The sequence below is a fragment of the Vicugna pacos genome, chromosome 5 (genome assembly GCF_048564905.1).
Source record: "Vicugna pacos chromosome 5, VicPac4, whole genome shotgun sequence".
Classification (NCBI taxonomy): domain Eukaryota; kingdom Metazoa; phylum Chordata; class Mammalia; order Artiodactyla; family Camelidae; genus Vicugna; species Vicugna pacos.
In genome coordinates, this window is record NC_132991.1 from 35,438,741 (window position 1) to 35,458,022 (window position 19,282).

General features: G+C 37.9%; 1 protein-coding gene across 2 annotated transcripts in view; it reads right to left on the reverse strand.

Moving 5' to 3' along the window:
• The window catches only part of ITGB6 (integrin subunit beta 6), a 70,778-nt gene extending 52,352 nt beyond the window's left edge, over positions 1 to 18,426 (reverse strand). The window contains exons 1-8 of one of the 2 annotated variants that reach the window (XM_031678441.2): positions 18,297 to 18,426; positions 18,114 to 18,189; positions 17,296 to 17,375; positions 13,981 to 14,185; positions 13,128 to 13,374; positions 4,295 to 4,460; positions 2,901 to 3,062; positions 2,064 to 2,159 (exon numbers count right to left, since the gene is read on the reverse strand). In XM_031678441.2, the coding sequence (XP_031534301.1) occupies positions 2,064 to 2,159; positions 2,901 to 3,062; positions 4,295 to 4,460; positions 13,128 to 13,374; positions 13,981 to 14,185; positions 17,296 to 17,375; positions 18,114 to 18,174 (1,017 nt within the window). In that variant the 5' untranslated portion in view covers positions 18,175 to 18,189; positions 18,297 to 18,426. Of the gene's footprint in view, positions 1 to 2,063; positions 2,160 to 2,900; positions 3,063 to 4,294; positions 4,461 to 13,127; positions 13,375 to 13,980; positions 14,186 to 17,295; positions 17,376 to 18,113; positions 18,190 to 18,296 lie in introns of those variants that run through there. The other variant, XM_072961044.1, reaches the window with a different exon arrangement.
• Positions 18,427 to 19,282: the final 856 nt, after the last annotated feature.

Consider the following 19,282-nt stretch of genomic DNA (forward strand, 5'->3'; position numbering starts at 1 on the left):
TCAGGTCCCACAGGGCTCCTGCACATATAGGGCTCCTTCTAAGAGATTTAAATGGAAAGGCAACATAAGCCACTATTGGTCTATTTTCTGTTTTCATTATCAATAAAACAAGAGCTCGGCATTTTCATGCTGTGCGATGCCTTCAGGGAAGTGCAGTGTTGCTGTCATTATCTTTGCACCGGGCTGCCGCCTGCCCCCACTAATGCAGATGAAATGATGAGTCCATCAAAATAAAAATAAAATAATGAAAGGATCAGAGTCACAGAGTGGGCTGCTGACCTGGTCCACTGCCTGGCTCCCTGAAAACGTCCCTTTGAATTTAGTGGAGCCTCGATGGTAAAAACCACGGATCACGACAGAACATAAATTCGCCTCGTAATGAGATTAGTAGGCAGGCAAAATAAATGTCCTGCTGTTACATTAGAGGCAGGCTCTAATCTGGTGTTTTTCCTTGGATACGATCATTTCCTTTGCAACAGGGGAACCGTGGATGCAACCTGTTTCCATCGGACAGATTTCTGTTTTGCCATATAGTTATTTTTCATCTTGCTCTGTCTTTTTCATAGCAATTTTGAGGAGACGTATAAATGAGTTGTGAGTCTTAAAGACTACTACCAAAGTGAATTATGGGTGTCTCTGTTCACCATCATCAATCGTGTTTCCCAGACTCCCCTTTTAAGAAAACTTCTGTGCAACTCCCCCTCTCCTTTCTAAGCAGGAGCCCTGCTGTGGAGGAGGTGTTGTGACCCCCAGGGTCCCCTCACAACATAAGGATCAAAGGCAGAATAGACTCACTATTGTATTTAGGGTATTTAAAAAAAAAATCCTTACTGCAACTCTACTACTTAAAACCACGGGAAACAAGTATCACATACTAAAAAGCCTTAAGAAAATGCCCAGATCAGGTGAACCCACAAGGTCTCTGAGTAGAACAAAGGCCTCGAGTATGTAGCTTGATTGCAAGGGACTTCCTTGGTTTTCAGCAGAAGGCAATCTCACCTTGAGTACAATACCCTCCTCTCATTAGAAATGCAAGATAGGATCTCCTCTTAGATCCTTTCTACAGAACTTGATGCAAGCTCATGGGCCGCACCGTCCTTAGCTGTGAGTGGCATTTAATCAAAGACTTTTGTGAAATAATCTCAGCGTTTCCTGAGCCCTGTAAAGTCACCATGTGAGTTAAGAGGCCCTTTCAAAAGGAATGGGAGATCAGACTTTGAATTTAGGAGTATTTGAAGCTGCTGCATAAAAGGTGTGGACAACTTAACGGACACCTATTTTCTCTACATTTTCTAGGGCTCAGGATAGAGACTCCTTACTTCCTTGTGAAATTGCCCATTGGGAATAGATCATTTGCTAGTACCCCAATTCATGGCATTTTGACATATTTTTCTTAGGCTAGAAAGAAACCACAGAAATCTTTTTGCATTAGCACTATGCATTTTACAGTGTCTGTGGTGGTTTACAAACACTTTTTCATCTATTGAAACAATTCCCTTTCTGCGGTTGTGGTGCTTCCATTCAAAAACTTGAACTGCAAATCCAGCTAGCTACTTTAAGGGAGAAATTATTCTGGGCCCAATTTAACAAGGTTTTGCTTTCAACTTTTCACTTCTCAGTAGTTTGAGTTGTGTCTCTACTGGTGTTATTTTCTATGTATCAAATTTGCAAATGTCAGCAAATTGAAAGTTGATTCTCCTCCCATTCTTATCATTTTCTCTGCCCTCTGTTAACTCTCTCCTCATCGGATGAAAGAGCTCAAGGGATGATAGACTGATTTTCCATTAGGTAGATGGTCCTATGTTTATTGGTACTTTCTTCCAACTTATCTTTTCATTTCCATAACTCTTTCTTCCTTGTCCCACTGTATCTGTCCCCTACACTCTGCTGCACCTCCATGTTTATAATTTAAATTGCAAACAGTAACTGAATCCACTTCACCAAGTGGCCAGTAGATTTGGTATGTGTTAATGATTATCTAATGGCATCCCCTCTATTAAACTCACAGAGTTAAAGTTTCACGTCAGGTTATCTCCCTGAAGGAATTTCCCCAATTTGCTTACCTCGTACAAGTGAACTTGTTCTTGAGTTACAGCAAAGATCAATAAGACGTTATTTTGCACCAGCTTATCAATGAGTTGTCCAATTGTTGGATATTCCTAAAATTAACACATAGATTTTAAGTATCTTCTTAACAAAAGTATGCAAAATAAAGAAGGGAATATTTCTTTCCAAGATATCTTACTGAGTTTGGCGTCTCAGTACTCACAGGCATTATTATGTCTGTCACGCTATACAATTAGCATTATTTACTTCATTGGTTTAATACTTGTTTCCTAGATCTTGTAAGTCCATTTAATTTTTGAGTCAGCGCCTATCCATGTGGTGTATTATGCTCTGTCGCTTTCAAGGAAATGACTCAATTTATTTAAAGACTTACAATGTGTCATATTTTCAAGGGTAGAGATACATTTCTTCTTCTAAGTGCCACTTGCCAGCAGGCTTATATTGAAGGGAATGTTTGAGTTGAGGGAGGAGCTGTTAGACTATGACGAATGTGACTGGGGTGACTCATGTGGCTCTGAAACTGACTAGAATTGGATGGGGCGGGATGAGACTGTATTATATTTTGCTGGCCTTGGACTCTGAAAAATTGGGGAGGCTCTGGGATCATTCGTGCTAGAGCAAATCTGAACTTATCACATATCCCCACCACCCGCCTGTACTCCCTTGGGAACGCTAGGGGTGAGGAGGATTGAGAGAGGCCAATGTGTTCATCTCGAATCAGAACATGCGCGTGGCTTTCACCGAGTGTGAGGCCTCTGCTGTACATTACAGCAGTTGTTGCTTCATTTGCCTCCTTGTAGCCCTGAAAACAGTGTAGAGGGCAGGTTACACACCAAGACAGTTGACATGGAATATTCATTCTTGCTGTCCAAGTGACAGAGCCCATCGTTAGGAATGACGATGCCAGCCAGTTTGCTGTCCATTCCAAAATGAGAATCGGCATCACTCACGAAGACCAGAAGATGGAGGGAGTCATTCCGCCAGCCAATTTTTTCCTACAGCGAGAAAGAAACTTGTAAAGGATAGAGGCAGGCATTTATGGAAAGCAGATCAATTATGCTTGGACACATTCATATTATAAAAAAAATATTGCTGGTCTGTCTGTTTTTGCTTTTTTCATCTATTGTGATTGGAGAATATTAATGTATTAAAAACATGAAAGTCTGTGACGTTTGCTTTAGCCTGGATTATATTTTCAGATGATTTATGCTTCAAAAAAAAAATCCAACTACAATCAGTATCCAGTTGATCTGGACTTTTACATAGTTAATTATTTTTACTGTCCTGTTTTCAATTTACTAGAAAAATGAGGGAAGAGAGTGAGGGAGGTCATAGATTATCTCCAAACCAAGCTCAAGCAAAACTAGTAAGAATGCAGTACCAAATGGACTCGAAGTCAGCCTGTTTTATCAAAATTCACCCAACATTTAGGCACATATTTCTCTTTCTACTGATATCATCCAAAAATTATAAATGTAATATAAGGATAAAAATTGCTTATCAAAGCATGACCCCAAAGTACTGCTAATTAAGATGGTCTGTTGTCTATTTCTTAGCAGAGCTCTCCCCTCTAATTAAGATTAGTCCAGAAACTAGCTGGAAAAAAGCTCATTGTAGCGGCTCCATTCTGCCTTATCGTTTTCCTTCCTTCCCTAATTCCTTGGCCCTCCCACCTACTGGAACCCTCAGCCCTCTCTGTCCCCTGATATTCTCCATGAAGAGCTGTCATCTGAAGATGGGCATCATTCTCTTGCGTGTGTATCTGACTGTCAAGGAGAAGAGGTGTTCCTGCATTGTTTTAGAGACACTGTGGTTTCTGATGCTTATTTTGTTGGTTCAAAACAAGAGATATCTGAACATATGTAGAAGTTTATTACAAACCAGAGCATTTTAACCTTTTTCATTAATAGCTGTCTTTGATTTTTTCTTCCACCATGGCTAATCCAAAAACTAATATGATCTCGCTCTTTAAACTACATACATGACTATTCGTTTAAGCAATTTTCCCCAACAGTACCACAATTTTATTAGACTATTTGAATGTTAGGCATAAAAAATAGTCCCCATTTCAACATGACTGAATTTTAAACTTTTCTGTTTTAAGTATCAGATGTGGAAGTATAGTGATTAAAGGAAAGATAAAATTAGCTAATCTTTTCAAAGCAGATTTGTTAACAAGAGATGAAATCTGTGTTAACAGAATGAAACACGGCTCCGCTCGGCATACCTTACACACAGCAGCTTGCATAATTGCATCAAATCCACCTTCCGGGGTGTCAATATTAGCAGAAATTTTCTGATTCTTCACAATTTCATTGAATCTTTCGGCATCATTTGTCAATGGCAGAATGTGTTTGAATCCAAATGTAGGCAAGCAAAAGTACGGGATACTACTGCAAAAGCAAGATGCAAAGTATTCTTGATGAAATATGATACAACACACAATTAATGGGTTGAATAACCTAGCAACATTTCCTTAAATGAAAATGAATATTTCTAAAGTGCCTGATTCTGTAACTTGGCCGTGAGTCTCACTGTTAAGGTTGCTTCATTGTCTCCGACCACCCCCTCTTCCCAAGGGGCCACATTGGCTGACGCTTGCTGTGAGCCTTGCACTCACTCAGACTCAGAAAACAGATAATCAGCTGGTCAGACTCCCTACTTGTGTATGTGTGTGTGTAAGTAATCACTACCTTTCACTGCCTCAATCAAAATCCACCATTTAGTTTACATGGTGACAACAATTCCTTTGTATTTTGATAGCTTAAACTGTTATCAAGTATGAGTCATCCTGGAGCAAGAATGAGAGAGGAACTTCTTCCTCCTTGGCTCAGTCCTGCCTGCCAAGGCCCTAAAAATGAGAGCAAAGCTCTTGATTCTAAAGCCCAACTGTACTATGATAGAACAGACTAGTGTGGGCCAGCCTGGGATTAAAACCACCACTTAGAACAGTTTATATACGTGGGGGAAATGCCATGTTAGGATGAGATTGCAGTAGAACAGAGATTACTGATCCCAAATTCAGCCACATCTTATTCCGAAAGCTAGTCAGTAGCTGCGCATGAGACTTTAGGCAAGTTATTCATCATTTCTGAGCTTTGGGTTCTTTTTGTAAAATGGAGATAATGATATAGAGCAGAGGTTCTCAAAGTCTGGTCCCTGGACCAGCAGCATTAAGCATCATATGAGAACTTGTTACAAATGCGAAACCTGGGGTACAACTCCAGACCTGCTGAGTCAGAAGTGTTAGGGTTGGGCTCAGAGATTTGTGTTACCAAGTCTTCCTGATGCATTCCAAAGTTTGAGAAACAGTGGTGTAGTAATACAGAGACAAAACGGGGTAGCCCCCAGTGAACCTGCAGGGTGCTGCCTGGGAGAGCTGATTGGCTTATATGAGCAGCTTTGCAAGTTCAGCATCCTGTCTTGTCAGCACAAAGAGCCAGTGCATCTTTCAGGATTAGGCTCCTGTTCACCAAATCCATCTACCTGCAGTAGACAGTCAATCCTCATTCTTCACAGATTCCATGTCAGCGAAAATCCATATCGCTAAAATTTATTTGTAACCCTAAATTAACACTTTCAGTATGCCATCATTCATATACATGCACAGAGTGGTAAAAAAATTTGGGTCACCTGATACCTATGTTCCCAGCTGAGGTCAAATAAAGCTCTGCCTTCTTGCTTCAGTGACCTGAAGCTGAAACAAGCACTGTTGACAAGTGTCTTTTTGTAATCTATTTGGTGCTATGCTTTTTGCATTTCTGTGCTTTTTGTGTGTGTGTGTGTGTGTTGAGGATGGCCCCTAAGTGTAGTTAGTGCTGATCTGCTGTCTAAGTGCAAGAGGACTGTGCTGTGCCTTATGAAGTAAATACGTGTTTTAGATAAGCCCTGAGTTATAGTGCTGTTGGCTGTGATTTCAATGTGAATATGTTAACACTGTATATTTAACAAGGTGCCTTTAAACAGAAACACATGGAAAACAAAGTTATGTATTGCTCAGCTGGTGAAAAAGTGACCAGAAACTCTCAGGAACCTAACCCCGTGCGTCCCCAGGAGCGATGGCTTGGCATTCTCTAAGGCAGTGTCTGAGGAGACGTTATAGAACAAGACTCCCATACATGACGAGAATCAACTAAATATATACAAGTCAGGATGACTATGGATTTGTTTACACTTAGACATGGAGCTTTCCTGGAACCAGAATGCTGGTGTCTGCAAGGATTATTGTTTACTTCCTGTCAGTAGACTTTCATAGAAAGCAGGTCATAATCTGATGTGTCCTTAGACTTCAGAACAAGGGGAGTCAGAGGTCCCCAGCACTGAATGGTACAGTCTGAGAAGTCCCACTTTCTTAAAGGGGTATTTTTAATTTTTGAATGATTTTAAGAATTCTGTCCAGAATATTAAACTCTTGTCCTTGTTTGTTTAATTTTGTTTACAATGGTTCTGGATATATACCTTAGAACTTTTTATGTAGTCGAATGTTTTCCCACCTTCAAATATGAGATGTATTCTAAAGTGTGAAATGAGAAATTAAAAAAAAAAAGAGTTCATCTATTAAATCACAGTGATTTAGCATTTGTCCTAGTTGCTCCTATAGTATTTAAAGTAGCTGTATGGTAGAAGAAAATGCATTAGATTTAAAATAAAAAGACTGAATAGTCATTTATTCTTGGGCAACTTACTTACCACTGGACCTTAGTGTCCTCATCTGTAAAATGAGGGTGATAATAGTACCTACTTAACAAGGTTGATGTGAAAATTACGTAAAAAGTATTTTATGAAAAGTATGTAACTGTGTGAGGTGGACCACTGTCTCTGGAGCCCAGCTATTCTTGGAAATTGTTTGTTTAATGTTTCATTTGGGGCTGGTGGTTCACACTATACCAGATGGTATCTGAGCATCTGCTGGAGCCAAAGAACTAGCATTCCTATCTTTTGGTAAGAAATTTGCATCTTTGTTGGTTAGAATTATTTGCTATGTGGTTCTTACTAGAACTCTAATCTTTTGGAAAGGGGAATAAAATTTCATTTAATTTACTAAACAGATTCATGTGCTGAGGGATGAATGTAGTTAAAGCAAAGCAGAATGGCAGACCTGGTCATGCCAGGAAATTCTGAGTGGAGACTGTCCACTTTGGTGAGAATTCATCCTCTAACAAATGCTTATATTTGTTTGTTAGTTTCTTAGCACAGCAATTGAAGGAATCTCTCATTTCCAAATAACATGATTTTGAGTCCCTAGACAGCAATAGATTTGCATTTAAAATGCATTCAAATTTAAAATTATAAAACGCAATATAAAAAGTACTGCTTATATTTTTCATTAAGACTTTAAATAAATATTCATAAAATAAGACTACAACAATACATGTTGGAAGTGTCACACCATCTTTTTTGAATGGGATGAGAAATGATTTCCATTTTCTTCTTTTCGTCTGTAGTCTCACATGGGCTTATTACCTTTGTAATAAGAAATTATTCTCTACACTCATATGTGTTTTTATGTGTGTACACATAGGAAATCTAAGCATTTCATGGTTCAGTTTTCTCTTCTGCAAATCTACAATGAATTTCTCATTGTTCATGTCAGATTCAAAAATAAAACAAAACATCATAACATCCATAAAATGATATTTCTAAAAATCCCTCAAAGTGATGGAGAAAACTTAACCTTTGTGCTATTAAATATTTTAAAATACATATTACAACTCATATACAAATATGAAAATGGAGAAGATATGGGTTTCATTGCTGCATCTTAGACAACAGAATAAGGGAAACATCTTTCAAAAATGTAAGCCATTAAGGCTTCTTACTTGGTGAAATGAATTTTTAGTGACCCTCCATCTAATGATGATAAAAAAGGAAAGCTACTCTGAAAAACACTAGAGATTACATTAAAACAGAGGTTTTGAAAGTGTGGTGTGGCAGGCACACATAGGTCCCTGAGACCTTTCCAGAGCGTCCTTAAGGTCAAACGTTTTTCATAATAATAAGAGATGTTATTTGTCTTTTTCACTGTTGCCATTTCCACAGAATGATGCAGAGCAATGGTGAGGAAAGCTGCTGGTGCCTTAGCACAGATCAAGGCAGTGGCAGACAACTGCCTCATATTCCTTATATTTTTTCTTACCAGCAAGCATTCACCATAATTTTTTTAAATGCTAGTTTCACTTGATTGTCCTTGACAAGGCAGTGAAAGTTCTTAATTTTATTAGGTCTACACACTTAGATACATGCCTGTTAAAAACTATTTCTGTGTGACCACATGGGAACTCTGCATGGAGCATTACTTCTGCACATTAAAGTACATGTTTACAGTGGAAAAGCACTTCTGCAATTGTTTGAACTGAACTGGCCTTTTAAATGGAATAACCATTTTACCTGAAAGAATGCTTGACAACCAAACTATTATTCCAACTTAAGTTTTTGGCAGACATCTTCTTAAAAATGAAGAAAGTTAAGCCTGTTACTTTCAGGAAAACAGCTATCAGTATTTATTGCCAATGATGAAATCTGAGGTAACCAGACAATTAGAATTTCAGAAAACTTTCATCTGCCACCCATGAGATTAACAGTTTCCCAATATTTCAAGACTTATCTGATGGATGATGTTACCAAATATGATTTTTTTATATTACATCATGAAATTTGGAAGATCTATGTAACTCACTGAAATGACATTTTCCAAATGGCCAAAGCATTATATTACAACATCACACACACACACACACACACACACACACGCTCCAGTAAAAGAGCCATTCAAAGTGCAAAACAGACCAATGGCTTTTAATGTAAGAAAATATGAAAAGTTCATTGATATTGTTTTAGATTCCACATTGAAACTAAATTTGCCTCTTGTCCTATTTGAATGTATTATCGAAGAAAAATGTCACAGTCATTGGAAAAAACTATTAACTGTTTCTTCCTTTTCCAACTATACATCCATATGAGGCTTGACTTTCTTCATGGAATTCAACCAATACAAAATATTACAACAAATTAAATAAAGAAGCAGATCTGACAATCTAGTTGTCTTCTATTAAATCAGATACTTCAAGAGATTTGTAAAAATGCCAGACAGTGCCACTCCTCTTGCAAATTTTTGTTTTGGAAAATGTAGTTATTTCTCCTACAGATGTGTTATTACAGCAATACACAGTGTGTTTCTTATTGTAATTATTAAATGAATTGATAAATAATTATTTTTAGAGTTTCTTGATTTTTCACTCTAATATGCTGAATATTGATAGCTTTCTATCTATCTTTGGGGGTCTTAACTTTTAATTGTAAGAGAGTCCTGAGATCTAAAAGTTTGAGGACCATTAGATCAAAATAACTAGAGAAAATAAGTGTTGATGAGAGGAAGGAAATTAAAACTGATTTGGTTTTTTTTTTTGGTTTGTTCTTATCTTAATTTTTATATTTATCTACATATTTGCCACTTGTGTTCTTCATTCCCTTATATGGAGCTAAATGAGCATTTGTCTGGTGTAATATTCCTCAGAGAGTTCTCAGAGAACTTCCTTTAATATTTCTTTTCAAACACATCTGTTGGTGATTAATCCCTATTGCTTTTTTTTTGGTTTGAAACAGTATTTCACTTCCATTTTTGAAAGATATTTTCATTGCGTATGGAATTCTAGGTTGACAGCCTTCACCTTTCGTCCCAAGACCTGCAGTTGCTTCATTGTCTTCTGGCTTTCAGCTTCTGACAGTTCTGTTGTCATCCTGATCTTTGTCCTCTGACTTTTTTCCGGGCTACTCTTAAATCTTTATCACCAGTAAAACTGGTTTTGAATGTCTGTGATGTTCTGAGCTCATTCAATTCTTATGATTAGCCCAGGGAGTGAATATTATTAGTTTTCATTTGTAGATGAAGAGACAGGGGCTCCAAGAGCATAAGTTGTTTGCCCAAGTTTATGATTTAAGCCCAGGTCTGGAAAACTCCATGCTCTTTCCTCTTATTCTCATTGCCTTCCCACTAAAGAACATTTTATTCCATAATTATAGGGTTTGGATTGATCAAAGGATTGACTTTTGCTCTTGGTGTTTGAGATCTTGGTGTGTAAATGTGTGGGGGATGGAATCTGGACAGAGTCGCTAAGAGAATTAAGTATATAATTAGACAGGAAAAAATATAATCTTGCAACAACTACAAAAAACTCATTATTTATGACTTTATCCAATGGTAAATTTTGCCAAAAAGGATAAAAGAAGCACTTCTGGAAAATAAGAAAATATTGACCTTTCAAGAGCTCATGTGTGTGATCCTCCTTCGGATTCTCATCCCCTGCACCTTGTGCAGTGCTCTGGTCCACCCCTTACCACACTCCACTGGGGTTGGCAGTAGCTACCACTCATTGAGAGCTTCATGGTCAAGCCCAGGATCAAATGCTTCTCTTCACTAACTCACTCAATCCTTACGATCACTCTGTGTGACTGGTATTGTTATTCCAAAGTAAAGCTTTGAGAAGTGAATTGGTTCCCCTAAGGTGACATTATGAGTAAGTAGATGAACGGGTACACGATTACAAAGGTATATTCAATGGATCAATGCAACAGAACAGAATGTCCAAAATTAGACACTCAATTGCTTTTTAACAAAGACATCAAGATAATTCAATGGGAAAGGAAAATCTTGCTTAATAAATAGTGCCAAAGCAATTAGATAGTTACATGTAAACAAAAGATAAATCTAGACTTTTTTCCTCATTTCAAATACAAACTAATTTGAGACCAGAGACCTAAATGCATGAGCTTCAACCATGAAGCTTCCAGAGAGGAACATAGGAAGAATCTTTGCAGCATTAGGATAGGCAAAGATTTCTTAGGACAAAATATACACTAATCATAAAATCAACAACTGATAAATTGAACTTCATAAAAATTAAAAATGTTTGCTTGACCAAAGACATTGACAGAAAAATGAAAATATTAATACACTGACTGGGAGTAAATGTTTGCAAAATATATTTGACAAAGAACTTTTATCCAAATATACAAAGAATTCATACAATGCAAAAGTAAGAAGAAAATCTAATTTTTAAAAATAGGAAAAATATATGAAAAGATATTTCACAAAATAAGATATGAGAATGGTAAAAAAAAAACCACATATATGAAAAGATACTCAACATCACTTGTCATCAGAGAAATGCAAAGTAAAGCTACAATGAGATACACACATTTAGCCATATTAGAATGGCTAAAATTAAAAAGACTGAAATTACCAAGTATTAGCAAGGATTTGGAATAACTGGAACCCTCATATATTGCTGACAGAAGTGCATAATGGTACATTCACTTTGGAAAACAATTTATAGTTTTAGTTATAGTTATATAACTAACAGTTATATAGTTATATATATGTAACAGTTATAGTTACTTAAAAAAATTAAAACTGTATTTATCATACATTCAGCAATTCTATTTCTAGGCATCTAGCCAAGGGAAATAAAAACATACATCCATGCAAAGACACATATGCAAACGATCATAGCAGTATTTTTTTCATCATTGCCAAAAATTGGGAAAGAACCCAAATGTCCATCTATGGAAGAATAAATAAAGTTTAGTAGATTCATACAAGGGACCATTACTTAAAACAAAAAAGAACAAACTGCTGCTGAATACAAAATCATGGATAAATCTCAAAAACATTATGTTGAGCAAAAGAAGCCAGGCACAAAAGATAATATGCCATCTTTTCCATTGATATGAAATCCAAGGATAGGCAAAACCAATCTAATTATAGAAATCAGAAGGTGTTTGCCTCTGGGAGGCAGAACTGACTATAAAGGGGCAAAAGGAAACTTTCTGAGGTGATGGAAGCCTTCTACATCATGCTTTAAGTGGTGATTACACTAATATATTGAACTGCCAGAACTCTTTAAACTGAACATTTCTGCTGTGTGTATTTTAGTACATGTCAATTATACCTCAAGAAAGGGGTGAGGGACAGACACTATCTCTGATACTTGCAACCAAATGTAATTCCTAAGAGTCACAATCAGTGATGAATCTTTCCAAGGTCAAAATATTGTTGGCTGTCAGATTCTGGTTGGGACCACGCTGAAGTGTCTTAAAATGATACTGTAAAAACAGTCTTTGGTAGAGATTGATTCCTTGGGAGTATACTAATACTAAAAGTCCACATATGTTTGGAAAGCCATTTCACCTATACAAGATTCATAGTTGTAAAGGGCTTGGTTTTGGACCAACCCAGATCTTGGTATAGATCACTGATTAGTCATGTGGCCTTGGGCAAATTACTAGCCTCTCAAAACCTCTGTTACTTCCTCTGAGTGTAGAGATAATGAAACCTGCTTTGTACTGCTGTTATTATGGAGACTGAATGAGGTCACGTGTGTAAAACCTTCAGCACAGAGCAAGTGGTACCTTTTTTTCAATAAAAGAATAGCAAATAATTTTATTTTGAACATGTCATTGTCATGTACAGGTAAGCTATCACCCGGATAATATAGGGTGTTAATAGCTGGCTAGAGCATAATGGAATCATTGCCTAATTTCCTATGAATTTGACAGCAGTGAAGGCTACCAAAGCTTTCCCCAGGGAATATGAGAAATTCACATTTCCCAAAGGACATCCGAGGTAACTACAAAAACTGTTGGCAGTAGCCATTGTAGAGGAGAAAGATTCTCTGAGAAAGTGTGGTTTCCCGTCAGATAGCCTCAGAGAGTGGTGGTCATCGAGGACAGAAGGTCTCTGAGGGCTGGGAATGGGCTCAGGCCTGTGGAACCTACAGGGAAAGACTAGGTCCCCTTGTCTGCAGAGCACAAACCCAAATCTGCCACATCCTGACCTACACAGGGAGGTGGATGCTGGGAGAACCCAAGCTAGAACCATGTATTAAGATGACTTCCGCTTGGCTCCGAACAATCCCGGGCAACTGAGAGAGCCACTGAGATCCAATCCAACGGGAGGGAAACGTCCAGGAGCTAGTTAGTCAGCTCCTGCCAACTGCGGCTCAGAACGGGGCTGTCGCAACAGAAAGTTAGTGTTCAAAGATGCCAGAAAATCATTGGCTTACCTGCAAGGGTTGGCGATTTCTTCTGGCGTTGTTTTCATGAAAGGGGAGATGGGTTTTTCCACAAAAGAGCCGAAGCCCAGTCTAAAGTTGCTGGTTAATTTAGACATCTCCTTGGAAAGCAGGGAGCCCAGCTCCTTGATCGTGTTGAGGTCGTCGTCCATGGAGGCTGAGAGGTCCATGAGGTAATACAGGTCCACCGGGTAGTCCTCCGTCTGGCGGACTTGAACTTGCAGAGTCTGTTCACTGCCTGCAAAGCGCCCACAAGAAAAGCAAATCCATAAAAACGCGTGGAAACTTAGTTGTGACTTACCAATCACTGGCTATTTTATTCCAATAAGAACTTACTGAAGATACTTACAATTTCATAAACTATGTGGTAACGTTTATAAATGAACAAGCCCATGGAAATCTTTCAGCAGTGAATTTAAAGCAACTGAAGGAGGTGAAAGCGAGGATATTTTATATCTCCTTGGGAGAACAAACATCCATTTAGATGGAAGATAAGCTGAATTTTTTTGTATGTGGTTTTAGAAAAGGAGAAGAAAATAAAGAGGAGTTTAAAGCTACATTAGAACTCTTGAAGAAATGTGAGGTAAGCCTGAACATTTGAGTAATTCAAATGGTTACAATTAGATAAGGATTTTTTATTTTTTGTAACACATTTGGAGTACAAAATGACTAATGTGAATGTAAAAAGTGTTAGCCTAGCAATTTATTTCCTGCAGAATGGGAAATCTGAGTCACAGCAGTCAATGATACGTAATACGGTACAAGGTGTATTAACAGAACAGAGGTCTATATGTGGCATGAAATTTATTTACATGAGCCAGTGATTGTAAAAATCATAACATACCGGGTCTCAACTTAAGAGCCAAGCTTTGAGGTGTGATCTGAACGATGTTGGAACTATTTTTCTGTCTGCCTACGCTGAGAGGCTTATTCATAAGTATTTCCACTTGGGAGACAGGGTTTTCAATGAAGGTTATTTGACATCCTTTAGCCAAAAGATTTGCTGGGGTATCACACCTTTCTCCAACTCCAGACAGATGGGTAAAATTCTAAAAAAAAAAAAAAAAAAGAGAGAGAGAGAGAGAGAGAAATGAAGACCATAAAGAAGAAAAAGAAGATTAGTTTTTTATAAGATTATTTTTTGCTTGCTTTGCTAGTTAGGCATGTTGCCATAGTATATCCCCACATGCCTGACACTGATTATAGGTCTAAAGTTTAGTGGAATAACCAGAGAATTCTGCCAGTAAAATTCTGAGTAAAATTGGAGTTTTCTTTTAATTGTATTCAAGTGAATTCACTTAACAGTTGTTTGTTTATTTGTTTATTTAATACTCATTTCTTTAAAACTTCTCCTGTGCCATGACCAGATCCTTGAAACAGTTGGGTCATAGAGCAGACATCATCCCATGCATGACCTGTTCAGGGTGACCTATAGGTTTGTGGAATCCTAGGACTGTCCAAACTCTCAGTGTGTCTATTACCAAACCCGGTGACAAAGAACCTTTTCTGTGGGTTCCTAAAGGGCAAAGATTGTAACATCTCCCACGCTACCTCTCTGTCCATTTAATTCATGGATGCAATTCCCTTATATTACAGTATTACTTCAATAATGTTGACCTCTTGGGGATTTTAAACTCAGGGTCTTAATGTGTTCCTGTTTAAGGTCTTTTAAAAATTTCTCCAACATTTGGAGGTGAGGAAGGGAAGTAAAAGGGAGTATGGTGTGAAAGACTGCTTTTCTGCGTAGGACTCAGGAGTTTCTCAGTTCCCTTCTGATTCACCTGGGTAGCTGGAGGCAGTGAGATGAAGTAGTTCTAGGCATAGGCATAGCCGTCAAACCCCGGAATACCCAGAACAGAGAGATGGAGTCAAGAGATTAACTCCTGTCCTAACCTGATAGCCAGGGCTGCTCTAGAGCTGGTGAGGCTACAGGCAAAGTTGAACTTGAGGCCCACTGACTCTCATGCCTGGAGAGAAGTGAACCAAGCTCATATTGTTTCTCCTCATTTGTTAGAATTCTAAGCTATTTTTGCTGTTTTACCAGCATTTCTTCTGAAATTGATTTATATAATTTGTTATCTATCAGCCGGGCCTGTGCATATTGGAGACCCTAGAGATGTATAGCAAATTCTGTAGTTTCCCATGATGTATCCAAAGAAGACAGTGGCTTAACAAGACCTCAGAATCCTTCTTAACACTGTGTCACTGCTACCACCTATAATCAATGTGTTTGCCAAAATCTCAGAGATGATATTAACCCTGGAATCTGTTTTCTATCTGCTCTAAGCAGAAGTCTAATTTACTTTTTGTTTGAACTGTCTCTACTGATATAATTACTTCTACTATTAGAGCAACCTCTCATAATAATCTGGCCTTAAAATTTGATAACAATTTGACTGTGGAGTATTACCCACAAATAAAGCTATCAGTGGTAACTTAAGAGGCTCTCTTAAAATGAATGCTAAAAAAGCACTTCAGTGAAAATTTTAGAGGTGGGCATTTTGTGAGACTGATTTGTTGTTTTATGTCTCTGGCTTGAAACTAACATGGAGTACTTCAAGGAGTCAATATCAAAAAATAACACGGGTTTTTCCCTCTTTGTATGTTTCCAAACCTGCTTTTGATATGTGTGCTCAAAACAGAGTAATTCCAGGCCTTTCTGGTTGAGCCCCATTGGTGGAGGCAGCAGCCAGGAGTGAGCTCGGTTTGCGCTTTGTGGTCTGCAAGGCCTCCCTCCATGGACACATGTAACTTGAAATGTGGGTTTTAACAGTGACAGGCCAGTCCTAAGTTGGGTGACTAGGTTCATTCTCCTTGAACATGCTCCTCAGTTCTTGCTGAACTTGGCATTTGTGTGGTTTGATTTGTATTTAGATTTTTTTTTTATGACACTCAGTAGAGAACTATTTTAAATCAAGGAAGCAGCTCTTCACACACTTATTTTAATATGGTATGAATTACAAGGTCCTTGTCTAGCAGGAAACACTGCATAGGTGTGTTACAGGAGTTTGAATGTTCATATCAATTGGGTATTGTTTTGGGAGAAGCCTGAAAATGCGAAAAGCACCAAACTTGAAATCAGAACATGGGAATTCAAGGCACAAAGGGCCACTCCATCAGTTTTTGTTTGTTTGTTTGTTTGGTTGGTTTTTTTGACAAATAATAGCAAAGTTTCTTTTATCACTAACGTTCTATTTTATAACTCTGGCTGGCAGTTGTGCAGGGTCATGTGATCACATGAAAAAAAATGAGAAATTGAGAGTTGGCGGGATTGTCTTAGAATACCCGAGATACACTTTAAATTGTGGGAACATAAGCTCCTTGAAGGCAGAGACCATACCTTATTAATGTTAGAATCCCTTGCGTGTTGTGTGGTGCACCTGGCACTTACTAGGCACGCCAATAAATATTTACTGATTAAGACAAAGCTGTGCTCAATATTTAAAAAAGAAAAAAAGAAAAGAAAAAGAAAGAGCAGCCCTTTCTTACCAGGAAACATTCACAGGTGGCTCTGTAGTGTCACAGGAGGCAGTGACTCAGGAGAGTTTTTTATGCATTCCCCAGTCCCTCTTCTGCTGCTTTCACATAGTTTTTGGTTTGATCAGATGAGGAATGTCTGTTTCGGGCTTTGTCATTGGTGTGGTACAGAGTCAGCAAGCTCATGTAATTTTTAACAGAACTGGAGAATGTCTGAACAGTCAAATCTTACCCCAAACCTAGAACGCTTCTTTTAGATCCCAGTCAGTGATTCAGACAGAATGCTGGTTCCCAGATGGAACACAACTGTGATACTGAAATCCAACATATGTTGAACTTTAGAAAATATCATCTCTGTGATCTCTGATTACCCAGAGCCTCAGCATTTTATGTGTAAGCAGTTCAAAATCGGCTTTAAAAATAAGAGGGGGAATCAGGTTCAATAAAGAACCTTGAGTTAAGCATATTTCAGAATAATTTGACATTCTCTGCCTCCTCAGACTGCTTTTGAACGTAATCACACAAGTGGCACTGTGAATCTCTGATGCTTACAGTTTCCTTTCCTGACTTGTTTTACTCCGGTAACCCCACAGAAAGCCGGACACTATCGGAACAATCACTGAAGGAATTATTGTAAATGTAACTGCACTTTTTACAAACACGTCGAGGGCATTTGTTTTACCTCCTGAGAACACCAGGCACACTGAGGTCCGGCGAGCAAGCAGTCTTCGCAGGTTTCTGCCCCTCCCACGGCACAGCCACCTGTTTAAGCCCAGCAAGACACAGGGGTTCAGCACACTCTCAGCCACTCGGTTTATGCGCCCTACGGCTGTTAAAGTGCTTGAACAAAACTATATCAGAGTTTATGTTTCAGTCTTCAAAGAGAAGTCCTTAAGCTGTTAGCTAGCAATCCATAGTGAAGTTCATATTTTACATCTATCACACTGGAAATATGTACGTCTTATTAATCCAAAATAATCAATCTCTTTTTCCTTAAAATATGAAAATGCCTCAATGTTCACAAACAGACTTACCATCTTCATTCAACATCATCCCCTTTAATTGTTCAAAAATTATTTGAATCCATTAAAGAATGCTTCTCTTTTAAATGCACAATAGTTTTACTTTAAAAGTAAATCCCTTTTCTCTCTCAAGGTTGTTACTCTCAAGCGGAAGCCCTCATTGTACAATAAAATAGTTAGGAAAGTTACCAAAATGGTTGTCACGAAGTTATTAAGAAGTCCTAGTGTGCAGTAATGCTGTTTAATTCTCCTCATTAAAGTGCCCATGCAACCTTTGTATTTATTTACCTTAAGCCCAGAGCATTCACTGCGGGAGTAACCCTGCGTCTGCCTGTAATCTCTTAAAGTGTTCGCTCAATAGCAAAAGAGCAATTGAACAGATCAAATAAAAAATGACTTTCAGATCCAGTTTCTCAACCAAATGACAGGTTTGTTAGGCATACCACAAAAGCAGTATCTCAGAGAACTTGGGTCTTACCTTGTACGTGATCATTCCTTCCTAGAAATAGAAAGAGCAGGCAGAGCAGTTCAATCCCCATCCGTTTCAGTTCTCGCTGTGCAGACAGATTAAACATGAATTACCTTCAACATCACAAGACCAAAGCTGAACACCGTGAAAAATCTTTCCTTCTTGAAGTGTAAAATTTTAAATACTACTTACACTGCTTCAAAAAGAAGCTTGAGATGTAAATCAAAAAGTTTTCATTAAGACTGAAATGAAAATAGAAGCTACCTGGGCAGGTAAAGAAGAAAAGCTGTGTTTAAGAGCGACTTCAACATGATTTACTTCCTTGTTCTCCTTATAAGGAAGGCAGGTGTACAGTCATCAAGAAGGTGGGGAAATTCATTCAGTAGAAACTTTTTGTGTAACTTCTATTAGTCTCTCTGCAGCCTAGAGAAAGTTGATACCTTTAGTAAAATATTGATCAATGAAATGTCAAAAGAGAAACTGAAAAATGATCTAAAGTTGTTTCTAAAATAGTTGTAAACAGTAAAGATGAGAAGTAAAACACAAACATAGAGGTTACATCTAAGGGGTGTTTTAAAAAGGAGCTAAAGGAAAAAATACCTGAGATTTTTGTGTTCCATTGTTAAACCCTTTGCAGAGAATTGAAATGAACTCTGAAAAATGAAAAAATTATGATTTTACAATTTAGAAGGCAGGCTAGGGAAAACATACTGTGTCCCCTTGCTTTTCAAGTTGGGTGAAAGATATTTTCCCATAAGTATAGAATTCTTATTTAAAAGCATTATTAGGAAAAAATATATAATCTATTAACATTAAATTAGACCAAAATTAGTCTCAAGCAACAGCAACGATGCAAACAGAAACAGTGGTGCCCAAGACTCTGACTCCCTCCGGATAGTGACCAAGTTCTCTTTCTCAGGGACTGTCTCTGCTTCCAGCACACCACTTGGCACATAGAGGACATTTATTTGTTGGACACAAAAGTGACAAACTAAAAATATCTACAATCTATGGCTAAATTCATGAATTCGATTATGAATTTTTACTAATATATTCAAGACAGTGTTTGGGATTTGTAGATGCTGCAAACAAATGTTCACTTCGATACTCTCCAAACTGCCTGAGCTTAGACAGGCTGCTTTGTGTCAGGGCTTATGTCCTGGGAGATTATCTTTTAA